This window comes from Carica papaya, chromosome 9, assembly GCF_054855325.1.
Source record: "Carica papaya isolate Zhongbai chromosome 9, ASM5485532v1, whole genome shotgun sequence".
NCBI classification, from domain to species: Eukaryota; Viridiplantae; Streptophyta; class Magnoliopsida; order Brassicales; family Caricaceae; genus Carica; species Carica papaya.
In genome coordinates, this window is record NC_142317.1 from 34,220,746 (window position 1) to 34,240,325 (window position 19,580).

Below are 19,580 nucleotides of genomic sequence, written 5' to 3' on the forward strand. Positions count from 1 at the left end.
TTTATTTTTTTTTTATAGAAATGGGTTGATAAAACTCCCTATAAGATCGCTTTCTTTGTCATTACTAATTAATTTTTTTTTTAATTTAAATTACCTGTAATTAACACAAAAAGAGTTCAAAAGAGAAAACCAACAAGTTATATTTATAATTCATCCTTTTGTTTTTTTTTTTTTGTGAGGAATTTAGATTGCATTCTTTGGTACACCGTATTGATTTCATTGTTTATTGGGTGATGTAATTGGCGGCTTGGGGAAGTGTGTAGTGGCCGCATTTACCTGAACAAGACGACAACCGTTGCTGAGCCAAAACGCAGGTACGAGCTCATAAATATAAAATCAAAATTATGTTCAAGAAGTAATTCTCATTAAAATTTTCAATTACAGCCATGGCAGCTACTACGACGAGAAAAACATTGTCGCAGTGTTTTCTGCGCACGTTTTGGAGGGGTAGTGCGCGAAATTATGGTGCTTTATCCGAAGGAGGAATAAACCCTTCTTCTTCTACTTCCTCTTCTCAGCACCTCATCAACTTGGAACATGAATTCAGTGCCCACAAGTAATCTCCCTCGCTCTTTAGTTGAAGAAAGTTTTTACCTTTCTTCAGTATTTTCAATCCATATTCATGTTTTCGCTTCCGGGTTTTTGCGTTTTTGTAGAACTGAATTCTCACTCTATCTGCTTCGGGTCTATTATCTTCTGGGTCTTTATCTGTTTGTAAAAATTTGATTTTTTTTTTTTTTTTTTTCATGTTTTCGCTTCTGGGTTTTACTTGTTTTACCTGAATTCTCTCTCACCTGCTTCGTTTTTGATAGTCTCTGAATCTCACAATGATTTAGCAATCGTAATTGTGAAGACAAACACACTAGGAAGTAAATTAGTTTGACGTAGTATTTAAAAATCAATAGATTAAAAAAACCCAGTTTTTTTTTTTTTCAACTCATGTTGACAGAAATGAGAAAGTGGTTTTTATGGTAGTGTTTTTTAAACTTGACATAATCTATCCCGAGAATCGAGAAGATGTTTTGGTCCAGATTGGATGCTGAATTTTTATGTTGAGATTTGTGATTTTGGTTTTGTTGGGTGCTTATTTGAACCTTGTCACTGAATGATTTCTCTGAGTTATATGAATTAAGTTTGTTTGATGGTATCATGTGATAATCTGTTGCCAACTTTTTTAGTATTAAAATGCAGTTACCACCCTGTTCCGATTGTATTCTCTCAAGCAAAGGGATCTACTATATGGGATCCAGAGGGGAATCGATATTTGGATTTTCTCTCAGCTTACTCGGCGGTTAACCAGGTTACTGGCAGTACCACATGTTCATATTGAATCAATAGTGTCTCTTCTAATCATATCTTCTAGATTTATTTTATTTTCCTTCACAATAAGTTATATATGCAATCTAATGGTGGGGCCTTTTGACTTTGCAATTTCCTCCAGTTGTTCCAATGCAACCTCTATGTAAATAGAGTTGCAGTATGCATTAATAATGTTAGGGCAGGAATCATTTTTTTTTTCCTGAGAAAGATGTTTTGGCACTTCGTGCCTCTTTACATTTACCACATTATTGGACTTCATATCTTCTTACTGTAGGGACACTGTCATCCCAAGATCATGAAAGCAATGAAAGACCAGGCAGAAAGGCTCACTCTCAGCTCCAGAGCCTTCTATAATGATAAATTCCCGACATTTGCAGAGCATCTTACGAGCATATTTGGTTATGACATGGTGCTACCGATGAATACTGGTGCAGAAGGTGTGGAAACAGCTCTGAAGTTGGCAAGGAAATGGGGTTATGGAAAAAAATGTATTCCCAAAGATGAGGTAGAATCTGTAGAAAATTATGATTGTTGTGAAAAACTCTAGGAGGTTTATTTTCATTTTCCTGACAAATCTTTGTCAAGCCAGGGAATATTTAGACTATGCTTTCCTAAATAAGAGTTAGCTATGAAAAACACATGTATGCTTGATCCCCATGGAAAGGGAGAAAAGTGGCTACTTGTAGGTATACTCTCAACAGTTGTGAACTTGCTTTATCTGGAAATCATTATGGGTTATTACTCTCCTTGTAGATCCTATGATGAGATTAAATGTCCTATCCTACAGTTGCTTTAGCTATTAATTATACACGTAATCTCCTTTATCGTGCAACAGTGCTTGTGAATTTGGTTACCTAATACCAAGACATGAAATCTGGATCTCTTGAAATTCGTTAAGAGTCTTTGCAGCTAGAGGACAAATCTAGAGTTATAAATTATTGACTGCTGGTAGCCTTGTGATTTTTATATTTATGTATCAAACTTCATGAAGCTACTGCTATAAAGTGAAGATTGTTTGTAGGTTGCTTGACATTTAATTGTTACTCCTAAATTTACGCCTTGTTCCAGTAACATGTGGTGTATAGAAAGACTAGTTGGATGTGCTCTTCCATTCACTAGAACTGAACCATGTACAGGCTATTATTGTCTCTTGTTGTGGCTGCTTTCATGGTCGTACACTTGCTGTCATCTCCATGAGTTGTGACAATGATGCTACACGTGGATTTGGGCCATTGTTGCCAGGACATCTAAAAGTTGATTTCGGTGATGAAATTGCCCTTGAGAAAATCTTCAGAGGTTTGACTGTGTCCTTGCCTTTTATGATCTGTTTTTTTCATTGTGCCCAGAATTTACTTATTAGTCCTTTGCAGTGGAACATATTTTATACCCATTAACAACAATCTACAATGCTTTGAGATTAGCTGAGAAAAGTACATATAAAGTGGACTAAACTTTTTTCTACGTCATGAAATGCAGAAAATGGGGACCGAATAGCTGGATTTCTTTTTGAACCCATTCAAGGAGAGGCTGGGGTATGTCTATTTTTGCATGAATTGTTTGACCAATTTGAGGCTGTAAGATATGCTACATGGGTTTGGCTAGGTCTATATTGAAATGTTAGTTTGTCAAATTTATCTTGTTCCAAACTTATTTGTGAAATCAAGTGTTCTGATAATTTACCTATTTTTAATTAATGTATAACATAGCAGCAGTTCAGGAAATATGTCATAATTTTTAGTGATGTGGGAATAATATCTTTCTTTCCCTCCTAAGGGGCTGATGAATGCATTTGACAAGACATACTTTTGAAATATCCTGTTCTGCCATTTCGTCAAAATGTCTCCCATGTTTACTTTGAAGTCCGGTTGGCAGGAATATTGCTTCCACCACGTGGTCATGGACTTAAAACCATGTGTGGTACTAGTCTGCGAACTAGACATTTCCTGGAAACTGAATCTATCTACCATGCAGTTTGGTGGAGTTACAGTTAAACTTAAGTTATGACTGTCTTTAGTTATCACACCCAAGGAGAGTTGCTATGCAAATCACCCCTTTCCACCTATTTGGCCAGCCAAAAAAGAAAAGAATGGAGCCATAAAATTTTTTTTAATAACTTCATTCTGGTGTTACTTGAGAACATGCATGATCACAAACTTTGGCATTCTCAACATGTGAAGTTTCAGTTATGTTACAGTCGTCTCATTCAATTTACGTCCATTTTTGTGATTTTTAGGTTGTAATTCCTCCAAATGGTTATTTAAAAGCAGTAAGAGATCTCTGCTCAAAATATAATGTTTTAATGATTGCGGATGAAATACAAAGTGGGTTAGCACGGACAGGGAAAATGCTGGCTTGTGACTGGGAAGAAGTTCGACCAGATGTTGTAGTAAGAGCTGTTTACTTATTCTTTGTCATGATGATTTTTCTGACTACTGAACATGGAAATAGTATTTTTTCAGTTCTTTCAAAAATATTGAATTTATATTCTGGATCTAGTTGATATTTGTATAATTCAATTGGAAAAAATAGTAGTTTGTAGGGGTCTCATAATATATATTAAATAGTTTAATTCTCTTAATTTATTATGCATTAAATATTTCTTAAGAATCTTTTCTTTTCCTCTCTTTATTATGCAGCTTTTCTATCAGGGGTGTATTACAGGGTAGCTTGGTTTGGCCTTTTTTTTTTAGCTTAAAATTGGATGAGATGTACAAGTTCATGAAGGTCCTAAGTTTTTGAAAATAAATTAAAAATGTGTTTGGTTTATGAAATTTTGTCTAACTTATAAGCTCCACATAAATGACGAGTGTTTAGTAAAATAATGTTTATAAGTTGAAAAGTTGACAAAGTAACTAGAAGAGATGCACAAAAAGAATTTGATAATTTATAACATATATATAAGCTAGTTAGTTGCTTGTGAAGGGGTAGAAATGTGCATGAGTGTAGTCTTCGGATGTTTGGAGCCTTATGCGGTATCTTATTTTTGTGAAACTCCAGAATTTTAGAACTATTGAGGTTCTTGAGAGGGTTGTGTCACTTTCTAGTGAATTAAGAAGTAAAGGTTCCTTTATATATTAGGTTTTTATTGATATGTATAGCAGAGGAGCCTTGAGAGTCACACATGTGGGATGACTTTGAGCAAGTGGATGACAATCACTTTGGTCACAGGTGGTGATTTCGACATGGTTCTTTATTATCGGAGGTTATTGGGGGATGCTTCCAACACTTCCATAAGATAATTCAGGGATACTAGGCTTTAGTGATCTTCAACTTGTGAGTGGCAAGTGGACTGGTCAATTTTTAGAGACATTGTCGGTTTTCTGGGGTTCTCATATTTCTTGTGGTAACTTTAAATCCTTGTCTTTGAATTGGGTCCAAAAGATCTTGCCTTGAGTAAAGATCTCCATGGGCATTTGATGGGACCTTACCCCTTTTTGGTCCAGAAACAAATGGTTAATTGTGTTGGTTTTCGTGATTTGGGAGGAGGGGTGCCAGAGGGCTAAACAAGCTTTAAAATTGCCAAAAGGCCCATGTATGTGAAGGAAAGTTAAAGGTCTAGAGTGTTGAGAAATTTTGGATCTATCTCAAAATTCTCTTGATTCACAAGGATCAAAGACTTAGTACAACGTATTGTATGTTGTTAGATGTATTACACTCTGAATTTTAACCAAAATTTTGTTTGATTCCATGTTAATACTATCGCTGTTAAACACAAGCTGCTCAAAAGTACATGTGCTTAGCTGATCAAACTAAATTGAAAATGGTAAAGCCAGCTAGAGAAGTTTAAGAATCAGTTTGAACTTGTGGAAGGTGGTCTAAAATGGCTCGAATTGGTTTAGGAGAATTTGTATGATTAAATTTAGCGAACCAGTCACAATATAGTGTAAGTTGAACCAAAGCACACTCGTGGTTTAGGGTGCATGAAACATGAGTTGGTCTCCAGTCATTAGTGAGGGTCGGTTTTCTGATGTAAGGCTCATCTTGCAAGTTGTATATGGTGATTGGGAAGGCAGAAATATGGTAGAGCAGTGGTGGTTCTCTCTTTTGACAACAAGTGTGACATTTTGTAGCTGAATCAACAGCCGAAAATTGGCAGGGAGGCAAGTTGGAGCTATTTGAACTTGATGTCTGGTGTGGTCAAAACCACCTTCCAGTGGTGCTAGTGGGATGCAGCTGCCAGACTTGGCTTGTGTGGTTGTTTGCAATCCTTTTTGAGAAGATCTTTTTGGGAAGGATCTATTTTAGTTGGATTGCCTGGCAAGAAAACTTGATTTCTTATGCAATAGATTTTGGTGAAAAGTTAAGCATAATAGTAAGGCTTTGATACTAACTGATATAGGATCAGTAGTGGCAAAATTAGGTTGCCTCACAAATAACTTAGAAGTAAAGGAAACTTAGATGGCAAGGAAAAGAATAGAGATAGACTATTCAAGTACCTCGGCCTCCTGCTTGGTGCTAAGTATAAAGACCAATTATCTTGGGAACCGGTTATTGATTTGTTTGAAAGAAGACTAGCAAGTTGGAAGAGAAATTTTCTATCTAAAGGGGGAAGACACACCCTAATAAAAAGCACTTTGGCTAATCTCCTTATATATTATCTTTCGACAATTACCATTCCTATCAAAGTGGCGAAGAAACTTGAAATAATTCAGTGCAGATTCCTTTGGGAGGATAGTGACGAAGAGAGAAAGTACCATCTTGTTAAATGGGAGGATATCAAGGAACCAATCATCTATGGTGGTCTTGGTATTAAATCCATGGTCAATATGAATTTAGCTCTTCAAGGCAAACGGATTTGGAGATATTTGAAAGAAGAAAATTGTCTATGGTGGAAAATAATTCATGTTGGATGGGGTATGTATATGGATAGGAGGGTTATAAGCAGATTTCCCTTATCTCATGGTAGAGGCTTATGGCGAAAAATTCTAATGCGATGGAGCAACTTTCAACAACTTGTCATTTGGAAATTGGGAAGAGGTAACAAGATCATTGTTTGGGAGGGTGATTGGATTGGGGAGGGTTGCTTAAAGAGTCACATTCCCAGAATTTTCAATTGCACAATCTAAGGAGATGACTGTCGAAGAAGCTTACCGGACTGCTAATAATAAAATTGTATGGTCTATCAATGTCCTTGGGAATTTGAATGATTGGGAGGATGCCGAATATGAGGATTTGATGAAGATGCTGGCCGGGCAGGTGGTTGACAACAAAACGGACGGATTGTATGCTAATTTGAAAAAAGTGGCAATTTCTCAGTCAAGTCTTACCATAACCATCTTAGTAGTAAAGTGAATGTGACGAGACATAATTTTCCAGCGAAGCAAATTTGGAAAACAAAAGCTCCACCCTGTATTGCATTTTTTGCTTGGGAGGCTTGTTGGGAGAGAATGTTGACTATTGACAAGTTGAGAATTAGAGGTAGAGTGTTGGTTAACGGCTGTTATTGCTGCTTGCAAGCGGAGGAATTGTACAACCATTTCTTATTATGGTGCCCATTAGTGTACAGCTTATGGTGCTTGATCTATGGCCTTGTGGGGATTGATTGGGTTGTTGCGGGGTCTGTTGAGGGTGAATTATGGGCGTGAGACGGGCTTTATGTTAAAAAGAGATTGCTAACTTGATTCATTTGACTGTTTTTTGGGTAATTTAGAAGAAAAGAAATGGTAGAGCTTTTGATAGTGTTGGGAATAGTTCCAATAAATTAAAAGATAGGTGAATTCACTATTTTGGTTCTATTTTAAAACATGACATTATTAGTGATGTAGATTTTGGGAATGTCATTGATATGCTAACATAATGTAAAATTTTTGTACATGAGTGGTACCTCCTGTTTTTTAGTGCCTTATTAATATATATGCTATACTTTTTATTTCAAAAAAAAAAAAGAATAGAGATAGACTAGAGCAAATTGGGGATCAAGTTGAAGAAATTCAAGGAGAAATAGATTGAACATAGTATTAGATAGAATAACAACCAAAAGAATGAGCAGAAAGAAAACTAATAAAGGATAAAACCCTAGTAAGAATTCATCATCGTTTATTTTTTGGTTGATAACTATTAGCATTTTTATAGGCATTAGTTACAACCAATAAAGAAATTATAAGAAATGAAACATAGGAGACTCTAATTTTTGTAATTATTAAAACTGCCAAAAAAATTAGACATTGAATGTAATAATTATTCCACAGATCCTTGGTATACCAAATTGATTCCAATTTAGGATTGCCTTAATCCATGGGGAGGCCGAGTTGAAAAAGCAAACAGTGAAAGAAATCAAGGAGTTAGATATGAAAGAAATTAGTTGCGACTTAGTAAGACCGAGAGGCAGAAGACAAGTTACTAAACTAGATCTTGCCAATTGGATGCTTATGGATGAGATTCCTGGCAGACAACAATCTAGATTGTCGTGGATTAAAGAAGGGGACTATAAGAGTATTTTTCTATAAGATGGCCAACTACCATAATAGGAACAATTCATGAGAAAGCTTATTGTGAATGGGTGGTTGAATTGGTGTTAAGAATTCGTGAAGGAAAGCAATTAAAGGATTCTGTAGTAACTTGCAATTGGATGGGGAGTCAAGTGATCGAATTTGGATGGCCTCCAGATTAATATGATCAAGCTTTGGTAGAGGATAGCGCTTGGATGTGCTTTCATCCTAGATGAGGTTCAAGTGGCTTTCCTGAATTCTAATGGGAACAAGGCTCTTGGTGCCCATCTCTATGGCTTTTTGGCAAAAATGGTGGGAGTTCACCCCAGGCGATGTCATGAAGCTTCTTGATGCTTCTTCAAGACCATAAAATTTGTGGCCTCCTTGAATCTCACTCTCATAGTCTTGTTCCCTAAGGTTGAGAGCGTGGTGTATATAAAAGTTTCAGGGGTTGCATCTACCAACTCATTGCCAAAAGATTGAATGGGTTGATTGGTTATTTAGTGGGGGAAGTCCAACATGCTTTTATGGAGGATCACCAAATTCTTAATGTTGCTTTTATCGCAAATGATGTTTTGAATTCCATTATTAAACATGGGGAAAGGTGCCTTTATAAGCTCGATGTTGAGAAGGCTTATAACCATATTTCTTAGTTTTTTCTGTTGTATTTGTCAGTTTTGGTCCTAGACTGGGCAAGTAGATTAATAGATGTATGTTAACCCTTACCTATGTCGTGCTAATCAATGAGGGCTCTTCCACTGAAAGATTCACATTAGAAGTGGTGACTCTAGAAAGGAGGTTATCCCTTCATTTTTTTTTCACACTTTATTTCTTTACAGGCATGGAAAGGAGTTCTTGATGAAAATAAGGTGCATTCTGGTTTGCTTTGAAGCAGATTCAGCCCTCCATATCAACTTGGATAAGTATGAAATCCTATATGGTGACTGGTCGGGGTGGATGAATTTACTAATGTTTCATCTAGTTTGGTGCTTCCTTCCCTCTCAAATTTCTTGCTTTGCCTCTAAAGGCTAAATTCAAGGATCTTCATATTTGAAGATGTAGAGAAGATTGTCTTGTTAGAAGAACCATATCCCGAGAGGAGGCAGGCTTGCGCTCATCAGAAGTATTCTCTCCAACTTTCCTATCTATTTATCTCCCTTTTCCAATTCCTTGAATTGTTTTTAAGATGTAGAATTTCTGCGATGTCATTTCCTTTGAGGGGATTTTGAGGATCAGAGGCATTAGCACCTGGTGGCTTGGGGAACTTTGGCGTAAGATTCCTTACAAATATGAGCGAGGCTTTATTGGCTAGATGATTCTGGAAGTTCAGAAGTGGCTTGTGGAGTAACGTTATTATTGCCAAACATGGTTAAGGAAGGAAGGGGCTGCAGGATGAGTTGGAGTAAGCAGAAGTATGACACTAGTATATAGAAATGGTTTAGTAAGCATTGGAGCTTTTTCACTGACTTGATGCTTTTAAGGCTTTGTAATTACTACACATCGAGTTTTTGAGTTGATTTTCAGTGTGGTGAGACGCTTGTCAAAGAAAGGTTTTCAAATATTTTTGTTATTGCAAGGAACAGGGATGCTCTGGTTAGTGATATTATGGTCAATAGTGGTGCTAGCCCTCTCTTCTGGGATACCATTGTATTAAGGAATCCTAATAATTAGGAGATTGATAATATGGTTTCTCTATTAAATTTTCTAGTGTCTTGCCATTTTACTTTGGTGCATGTAATCATCCGCTATAATCCTCAACTAAAAATTGTTTGTTCTCTGTAAATTCCTTCTGTCATGACCTTCTTTTACAAGTGAGGTGGCCTTTAGGTTCGTCTCGAATCAGGTTTTCAAAGAAAAAAGCATCCCCATTGGTTTCCTTGCTAGAAAAGCTGCTTGGATAGATTGATAACTTGAGAAAGCATGGCAGTTTCATTATCCATGGGTGCCTGCCTTATTTGTTTGTGAGGGGGGGCATCCCCCAAATATATTCACCTTTTATATGTCTTGTGTGGCTAGTGGTTCAATGGGTTATGGGTGTGGGATGGCATTAGAGCTTGTAAATCTAGGAAGAAATTTATTTCTCTAACGCCATTGGCTATTATTTGGGTGATGTGGAAAGAAAGGAACAAAAGGGTTTTTCAAGGCACTGTGTCGCTTTTTGCTAGTACTAGAGTATTTTGTTTAATGGCTATTCTCTTAACTTTGGAGAGGATCCAGGGAACGTTGTAGATATGTTGCTCTCTTTTGGTATTATTTAAAGCCTATCTAGTACACAATGACACCCCTTTAATGCTTTCTTAAAAATATTTCTACTCTTCTCTCTGAAAAAAATTTTGTTTCCCAAGATTGACTAACTTAATTTTTGGATTACTTTCTCAGATATTAGGAAAAGCCTTGGGTGGTGGAGTGATACCTGTAAGTGCAGTGCTTGCTGACAAAGATATAATGCTTTGTATTCAACCTGGAGAGCATGGAAGGTTCACATTCTCAACTTCTACTTTCTTACATTTTTTAATGTCTGATGTTCATAAAGGCAATAATATAAACAAAAGCATAGCAGCGACAAGTATCTCATTCTATCATGTGTAGCAGCTAAATGACCAAAGTTCATGCACTTGATTGGGAAGATCTTTCCACAAACATGTCAAATATGTATTATAGAGTGCATACATGTGTTGATGGTTTGGTGATGTATAATGCATCAATAGAGTCACAACTTTTCTTTTTTTGTCTTTGCAAAGAAAAAGAACAATTGTAAGATGCACCAAGGGGATGCATTCAATGTACAAGAGCTATATAAACCACAAGGAGACTCAGCCGTACAAGCAATGAGCTCCCTTAAAGTTTCCTTATGAAGGATAGATTGACCTTAATCAAAATATCAAAGGTCAAGAACCATCTGTCTCTAAATGCTAGTGAAATTAGAGTAATTTTCTGAAAGGCTCTCCTATTAATTTCTCTCCAAATAGTCCGAAAAAGTTGCATGGAAAGTCAGAGAGAAAGAACTTTGTCATTCCCTTGCAAAGCATGCTTCCAAGATCTCTTCCCTTTTATCCTAAAAGTTCACACAGTGACTTGAAAATCTAATTTCCAGGTTTAGGTGGGAAAACCAAAATCTGCATGTTCTATGTAAGTCTAAGGATATTTTGATTTCACCTTCAAAAATCACATCAGAAGACTTCCTCTCCGTCATTAGGAGCTTAGTAGGAGAGAGGATTGCCATGATTGCCAAAACAGAGCTTCCTCTCTATCACTAGGAGCTTTAAAAAGCCTAGAGCACCTGTCTCAAGGCCTGAGGTGAGTTCCGGGGAGGAGGTAGCTTAAAGTATAAACCTTAAAAAATGGAATTTTTTTCACTCTAAGCAGACAAACCAGATTTTTTTTTCCAAGGTAAGTTACATTTGCCTTGGACAATGAACATATCTTTTTGATCCAAATATCTGAACGGGATGACAGGGATCTGGGTGTTGCTAGGTTTGAACTGGTTTCATGTTTTCAGTGTTTTGAATATCAAGCATCTTGCTGATCTCAATCACCTCTGTAGTGTCAGCCAGGCAGTTCTGTTTATGCTCTATAGGGGAAGTTCACAAGGTCTCCAGTTGTGGAATTTAATACAGGGCTTCTTCATAAATTATGGTGCTCTTATCTATATCTTTTGCCTTTTTCCCAATTTTCTTACTTTGGTTTGTCTAGGGCAGGTGTCTCTCCATCTCCTCAGGGCTTGAACCCTGACCTTTTTTATCTTAAAATGGGGAGCTGTTTGAATAGGGTGGCATTAATTATATGAGTTCCTCTCTCTCTCTCTCTCTCTCTCTCTCCCTCTCTCTAGAAAAATGATGCAAAATATATAAGTGAAACAATGAACTATAACCAGCATTTATGCAAAACCATTTCTTTTAGGGGAAAAACTTGGGAAGAAGACTTCTAATTCTTTCTTTCACTATTTCCTATCTCCGGTTTGGGGGTGGGAGGGAAGATGATACATTATGGCTGAAAGGAAATTTCTGAAATTGTTTTGAGGATACATCTGAATTAATTCAGGTTTAAATGGTATTATGTGGTTGCTACTTTAGCTTAAACTTTTCTTTTGGAAATGCTGTCTGATTTTGCTAGATCTATGACGAGACATCTTATAATGTACCACTAAGAAATAGACTATTGAATGTTGATGGTTATTCTATTGGAAACCAAAATATCAAAGTTTAACCAGGAACAACTTTTAACTGTCTATGCAATTGAATTGCCAATAGGAGGTCTAAAGATGAGATTTGGAGACAACTAAACTTGTGCTGTAATGTAATATGGCATCAGAGATTACGAGAGTTGCAGGGGCTTTCTCCTGCAACAGCAAGTGTTCCATAGTTAAGAAGGGTAATGTTCAACTGTGCGTTGTGCATATTGAAGTCTATAAACTAGCAAGTGTTTTAATTCTGAATTATTCTAGGAAGTTGATGCTTGTAGAAAACGTGTTTCACTCGGTAGATTATCCCATTCCCCTGTTTATATTGACTTATATAGCGCATCTGATAACATTTAGGCATGAACATTTTGCTAAAACCAGAAGGAAATAGCAGTTTGTTTAAATTCGCTTTAGCTGATGGGTGATATAACATCAATATTTAAGTTATTATTGGTTTCTATTGGAACATCTCTGACTTCTTATTAGTCTGGACTGCATCCATTGAATTTCTTTTTGAATCGATCTTGCAAGATCTCTTACTGTGCTTTAACTTGTTTATTACTCGCAGCACTTTTGGGGGGAACCCTTTGGCTAGTGCAGTTGCCATTGCCGCCCTAGATGTCATCCAAGATGAGAAGCTTGCTGAGAGGTAAATAATTCATCATGCAGTGGGTACAGTATGATATTTAGAAATAGGCTGCATTCAATTGTCAGAAAGGATTCTTATGTTTAAAGTAACTAAAACATGGTATTCTGCTCATCATAAGAAGGGTCTTAATGCCTATATAAATAACAAAGCAATAACAAATCTAAGGGTCTTTATCATTTCCACTTGATATGAAAAGTAAACAAGTGATTGCATAGTCAAGTATTCCAAAATTTCCAAGTGGATAGGTTAGAGAAATATATTTTAACATACTCCATCATATCCAAGCAGAATTTGAACTTCACATGCAAACATAAATTTTTAGGTGGATACTGATGTAAGATGAGTCGTGGAAAAACTAACTTCTCCTAAGTCCCGTTTAGAAATAAAAAAAAAATTTAAGTGAGAATTAGAAGTACAAAAGTAGAAGAAGAAAATTGGGGATCAATGTGAAGAAATATAAGGATCATCAAGTATTCCAAAAGTTCTAAGTGGATAGGTTAGAGAAATATATTTTAACATACGCCACCCTGTCCAAGCAGAATTTAAACCTGGCATGTAAACATAAATTCATAGGTCGATATTGATGTAAGATGAGTAGTGGAAAGCTAACTTCTCCTAAGTACAGTTTAAAAATAAAGAAAATTTAAGTGAAAATCAAAAGTACAGAAGTAGAAGAAGGAAATTGGGATCAATGCGAAGAAATACAAGGAGAAGTAGAATAAATAGGATAAGGTAGGCAAATAATGTTTTTTATGAAAGAAATATCATCTATTCACAAGTACCAAGAGTGTACAACACGTATACAAGATTTATATGTCGATTGTACCTACGGTTCCCAAGATCTTGGCAAGAATAAAGAAGATGACTTTTGATAAAAAAACTTAAGATCTGGAACCAATTGTCTTTGAACTCATCAAAGTTGGACATAGTACCATCTAAAAGGCTCCTATTTCTTTCTTTTGGTATCATCCAAAAGGTAGCCAAAGGAATAAAATATAAAGACCTCTCATCTCTAAGAGCCTTCTTCCATGCTTCAATCTCATCTCTGACTGAACCAACCATCACCCAACTTATATCCAACAAACTGTAGGCTAAGGTCCACAAATGGTAAGCAAATGGACACCACATTAGAAATAATTGCACGAATCTGCATCTCACTTACATAGGAAGAATCATTAACCAAAAGTCTTCCCCTCCTACTCAACTTATCCAAAATTAAGATACACTCTTTAGCAGCTTCCTAAGCATAGAAAACCACTCTAGACAATGCTTTTACCTTTTAGATAAGCTCTGCAGGCAACAAATGCGCAGGTAAAATGTCTTAACAAAAAAGTGCCCGTTGAAGTTGAGCCTCCAAATAGGATTATCCTTTGCCCCAGTAAGGGTACGTTTGGAAAGAACCAATGAGGGAGATTCATACGTGTTAATTTCCCAATCATTGAAATTCTCTAAAACCTCCATCCACGAACAGGTTCCCCCGAATCACAGTAAAGACTCCTGAACCATGACATCCTTATGACATGGAGAACAAAAATCCAGGGAAACTGGAACATGAGCAACCCACCGTCTAACCAATCATCTTGCCAAAATTTCATTTTCTCAGCAAACTCAACCCTCCACTTAATGCATTCATGAGCTCCTACTTTCCTATGCAATTTTTTTTTCCACGACCCTGTACCAAGTGGCCTCTAAGGAATTCTGGAAAACCAATTTGTAACCTTCGTTTCAAATTTAGCACTCACACTTCTCCACTGGCTATCACGTTATACTTAGAGATGGGCACAGAGCAAATATCGCGGGTAAATCAATCCTTATACTTGTCTTGCTAATAAAAATATAATCCATACCTGCTCTATATCCAAATAGGGTAGGAAGTTTTTTTTACCCATCATTCACTCTGTGGGTGAATCTTTCTACTTGTTATCCATCCGTTTCTTTTTTATATTTTGAAATATCAAGTATAAGAAGTATCAGTAAGTATACGTACCAAGGGGATGTCAACTTATGTACAAAATTATTTACAAATCAGTAAGAACATCAATTAATTCTCTTAAATATTTCATGAAATGTAAATGTTTACCCATAACCAAAAGACCAAGGGTCTGAAACCATTGCTCTTGCATCCTGTCAATACCTTCTTTTAACCCTTTCTCTTTTATTTCTTTCCTTCCAAACAACTGAAAATATCGCCAGTTGCTCCAAACATTTTTTCCATTTGGCCAACCCTTTCATTCCCAAAATTCTTCCTTCACAGTACCAGTCATAACCCAATTAACTCCTAGCAACCCATATATCATTGACCACAAATTATGCAGAATGGGACACCAAAGGAGCATATGGTTGCATCTCTCCTTTGTGCTCTTTTATAAACAACACCAGTTAACCAAAATATTTTCCCTCTTTAACTTATCTATAATCAAAATGCACTCCCTCCCTGCTTCCCATGCAAAAATCCGATCCTATGGGGCTTTCATCTTTAAAATCTGTCTATAAGGAAAACTACTCTCCACGGGCTCCTTGGTTAAGTGCCTGTAAAAAGATCTAACAATGAATTGCCCAGAAGTACTGAGTTTCTAAACAGATTGATCATAATCTTCATTCAAAGCAACCGACTCCAACGTGGACAGTGAGACTTAATATTTAGTAATTTCCAATCTTTGAGGTTTTGCATTACCTCCACATGCTATTCTCTCCTACCTTCACTATTACCAATGGCCTCTTTAACTTGTCTTTATATCGATTAATAGCATAAATCTGCGGAAACCCGATTCTCAATACACCACCCTCAAGCCAACAATTCGACCAAAAATCAATTTTATCGCTGACACCTTCTTTTCCCCTGAATACACTCCTGAAACATGTCTTTTCCCATATACAATCTTCGCCACATCCCTCTACCATGCAGCCTCACAAACACTTTGGAATACCAACATTGATCCATTGTGTCACACTTTGTCTCTATGATCCTCCTCCAAAGAGCATCCCTCTCATTCATAGAACACCACACGCCCTTACCTTGAAGCGCCTTGTTCATCTCTAGCATAGATATCAATGCCTGTCCCTCCTCACATATTAGTCTCTTTATCTCATCCCATGCCACCAAGTGGTAACTCTTTTTTTTATCCTAGTCTACTTACAGGAGTCTACACTGTATAGCTTCTAATTTCTTGGCAACACTTATTGGTATGGTAACAAGTGACATGTAATAAATAGAAAGATTGGATAAAGTGCTCTTGTTAAGAGTCAATCGTCTACCCTTTGATAGCAAACTTATCTTTCACACCGTTAGCCTCCTCTCAGAGTTTGTAGCAACAGGATTCCATGTCTTCACATCTTGATATTTAGCACCCAGGGGCATTGTCAGAAAAGTTACTGTACCAAGTACCTATACCCAATTTGGTCATATTCCACATTAAGGCATGCCATTAGATCATAGGCTTCCTTTCTGATCCGTTTCTGAAATTTAAAAGCATGTTCTGGACATCCAGCCTTGAAGTCTTAACAGTAATCTAATTTTTGTCACAGACCCGACAATTCCGCAAAAGATTAGGCTATAATACTCGTCTTACCTTCTTTGGTTACATGCACCTTATTGCAAAGCTCGAGAATGTTTGTTATTGTCAACTTGAGAGTAATGTTAGGGAAGTAACGTGATTTTATGGCTAGTATGAAATAACAAGTGGTCACAGGAAATATTTGGCTTCATCAAGTCAATCAACAAGGACATAATAAGGGAGTTTCAGATTTCCTTGTATTGAATGTAGGATCCTATATCTCCCAGTAACATATCCTTGGAGTCTACAGACTTGGATGAACATTAAATAAGATCTTGACCAAGCAAGGTAGCTGGTTCCATCAGGTTTTACTGGTCTAATATGTTAAGCAGGGGTTTCTCCCAATGAACTTGACGTACTCACTGTTTTTTGGCATACCCTTAGTAGCTCTATCTTCTACCACGTGGACACAAATAGTTGTATATCTTGTATAGGAAGCCAAAATCGTCTCTCTAAGCCAAGACCCAATGCATCATTCCTCTTTGTATACAACCGAAGTAAAAAAAAAAAGTCTGTCATCACTAGAATGCAAGATCCTAGTCCATTGTCTCTCTCCATCAGTATGGGTGGTCAGACACACGAAGCTTCTGAACTGAGATGGCTTTTCAACAGATGCATAGCCTCCTGTTTACGAGGTCTAATTGCACGATTCTCAGAATAAAGTCTAGTTTGCGATATGACCTGCAATCAAGTCTTAGGAGAGAAGACAAGAGGAACGTGCGAAGCTTTGAAAGAAAATGGCTTCAGTTAGTTCAAAGCTGTAGGCAACTCTGTTGCAGTAGAGGAAGAGATGGTGTCAACGTTGATGTGCAGCAATCATGGGCAGTGGTTCTAACACCATCTTGTTTGCCGGATGCCAGGCGGGAGAAAAAGGAAAAAAAATCTTATTTCCTTCTTGATTATTTACACCTTATCATTTATATACAGAATCCAACAGTAGGAAACTTGGGATGAGAAATGATAGATGCTGTAATTTATGTAGGAATCTATTCTATGATACACATAAATGAGGATATACATAATATTAGAGTAGGAACTTAGTAGTCAATACTAACAAAATTTCAAATGACTTCTTAATTACCATTAGCATGGAATCTTTCACTGAAGAGCACCTCATTAGTATTATTACCTGGGAGATTACTCATGATTATTTCATAATATGCTCCTTAACTTTCTGTCATTAATCAAAAGTTATAATGTGGTACCAAGAACAAACATTCCTATCAGAAACTGGAGATGAATAAAACTAAAGAACTCGAAGATTTATATTTTAAACTTTCTTTAAAAACAGAATTGTCCATAATTAAATTACTCACTGATGTTCTGATATACTACAGATCTGCAAAATTGGGTGTAGAGCTCCAGAATCAGCTTCTTGAGATTCGGCAGCAATTTCCAGAACACATTAAGGAAGTACGAGGAAGAGGTTTGTTTAGCGCTGTGGAGTTCAACAGCTGGAGTTTGTTTCCTGTTTCTGCGTTTGATATCTGTCTAAAGTTGAAGGAAAGAGGGGTTCTTGCAAAGCCAACTCACAATACAATAGTCCGGTTAACTCCTCCTCTTTCTATAAGGTATGAGAACAATACTTGATGAAAGCAGAATGGTTTCATTTCATTGAATTATTTGACTTCTTTTACAACCTTTTACTAATATATATACTGGTTGAAAAGTATTATTATAAATTAAGTTATTGAATATTTTGAATGAATCCTGAAATTTAAAACTTTCCGTTCTTTAATAATGACCTAAGATTATTTATAATAAACCGAAATCCCTTACATGATTAGTTACAAAAGTTTTTTGACAAGCATTTGCTGCAATAGGTCGTGTGAACCAAAAATATATTAATAAATAAGAACTCATTCCGACTAATTTTTGAAAAGTATAAACTTATGATTTTGAATTAATGTCACATGAAAAAAAAATGGAGCTGCCACTCAGATTTCCTCACAAAACTGAAGAAGGGCTTGGGATTGGATGATGGAAGGGAAAAAGAAAAAGAACAGGAGCAAAGATTATGGAAAAATGAATGATGTAAACCAAAAGGTTCTTGCATCTTCTTCAAACTTACCAAGACAAAGATAGATACACAGAGACTTGCAAGTATACATATGGCTGATCTTTAACCTCTGTTTTCTTTCAGCTTTTTTAATCCCATTTCCTCATTCTAAATGGTCCTACTATCATCTTTGATCTACTGTTGTTTAGTTATTTCATATAAGTTGGTTTAATGAGTTGAATTTTTCAGTTCCGATGAGCTCCAACAAGGCACAAAGACACTTCGCGATGTTCTGGAATTTGATCTACCAAAAATGCAGAAGACCACTGCAAAAAATGTGGCACCAACAACTGATAGCACATGCCATCGATGTGGCCGAAACTTGGGATGAAGTATCTGCACTTTCCTTTTCGCTCCTACGTGAACGAACTGAAATTTATTACTGTTTGGTTCTCGGTCAAAATATAGTCCGAACAATATATGACGGTTCAATCTAATTCTGAATCGATAAATACTCTTTATGTATTACTATAGTCTTTCTCTTTATTGTTTCAAGAAAGAAATTCAACACACTCATATTTGTTGTTTCAATGTTAGTGCTCTTCTTTTTTCTCTTTCACCATTGATGGTACAGCTCCACCTTACTAATTACATGACATCTCCATGAATCATCAGTTAGGACACATTGGAAACTAATGCAGAAATATTGCATATATATGTGTATATATATATTTATGAATTTACATTTAAAATCAATTAAGCTGTAAAAAGTTGAGTTTACATTAATTAGAATAATATTTTAGATTATATCAAATTTGACAAAATTTGTAATACATAATTCAAATATATATACATCTAAGTAAAAAGTAAGAATTGATACATGTAAGTTCTCCATTATTTTAAAATTATTTTATATTTTTAACATGATAAAATATAATACTTATCTAAGTTTTTAGATATAAGAATAATTTATAATATATCTATATATTATATTTTATATAATAATATATAATAATTATCTATTTAAATGTTTAAATATTTACAACATAGATAATGATATTATTGAAGTACATACACAAATTATTTTAAATGCAATTAGGTAGATTGGTCCGAATTGAGAGGAGAAAAAAACGTATTGAACTTAAAATCTTTTAGAGATATTTATTTTTCGGAAAAAACATATAAGAGATCTTGACACAATAATAACTTAATACCGTAACGAATGAGAAAAACAAACTCTAAGGAATTAAAAAAATTTAAAAATTTAAATCTCTATCCTATAAATTATATTTACTAAGTAAAAATATTTTGTTTTAGTACGAATCCATAACCACGTATAAAATAGTATACGATACTGTATAATACAAGGTATAAATATAAGATTATATAAAATTATATATGAATTCAATCATATAACTAAAACTAATGTGAATTTACAAATAATATGCAA

The 19,580-nt window shown here is 35.8% G+C and overlaps 1 protein-coding gene across 2 annotated transcripts; it reads left to right on the forward strand.

Annotated features, from left to right (window-relative positions):
* Positions 1-150: 150 nt before the first annotated feature.
* Positions 151-18,749, forward strand: DELTA-OAT (ornithine-delta-aminotransferase). Of its 2 annotated transcripts, XM_022048914.2 has the most exons (11): positions 151-314; positions 385-556; positions 1,192-1,300; positions 1,595-1,825; positions 2,457-2,616; positions 2,797-2,852; positions 3,554-3,706; positions 10,128-10,225; positions 12,497-12,577; positions 17,469-17,702; positions 18,380-18,749. In XM_022048914.2, exons 2-11 carry the CDS (start codon positions 387-389, stop codon positions 18,519-18,521), a joined length of 1,434 nt encoding a protein of 477 aa, XP_021904606.1. In that variant the 5' UTR covers positions 151-314; positions 385-386; the 3' UTR covers positions 18,522-18,749. The 2 variants fall into 2 exon arrangements, with proteins under 2 accessions (XP_021904606.1, XP_021904607.1); XM_022048915.2 differs by lacking the exon at positions 151-314 and having other exon boundaries at positions 391-556; positions 1,179-1,300.
* The last annotated feature ends 831 nt before the right edge of the window (positions 18,750-19,580 follow it).

Coding starts and splice junctions, on each gene's coding strand:
- DELTA-OAT (XM_022048914.2), top strand. CDS start 387: ATGGCAGCTACTACGACGAGAAAAACATTGTCGCAGTGTTTTCTGCGC. Junction 12,578..17,468: donor GATGAGAAGCTTGCTGAGAG/GTAAATAATTCA, acceptor GATATACTACAG/ATCTGCAAAATTGGGTGTAG. Junction 17,703..18,379: donor ACTCCTCCTCTTTCTATAAG/GTATGAGAACAA, acceptor TGAATTTTTCAG/TTCCGATGAGCTCCAACAAG.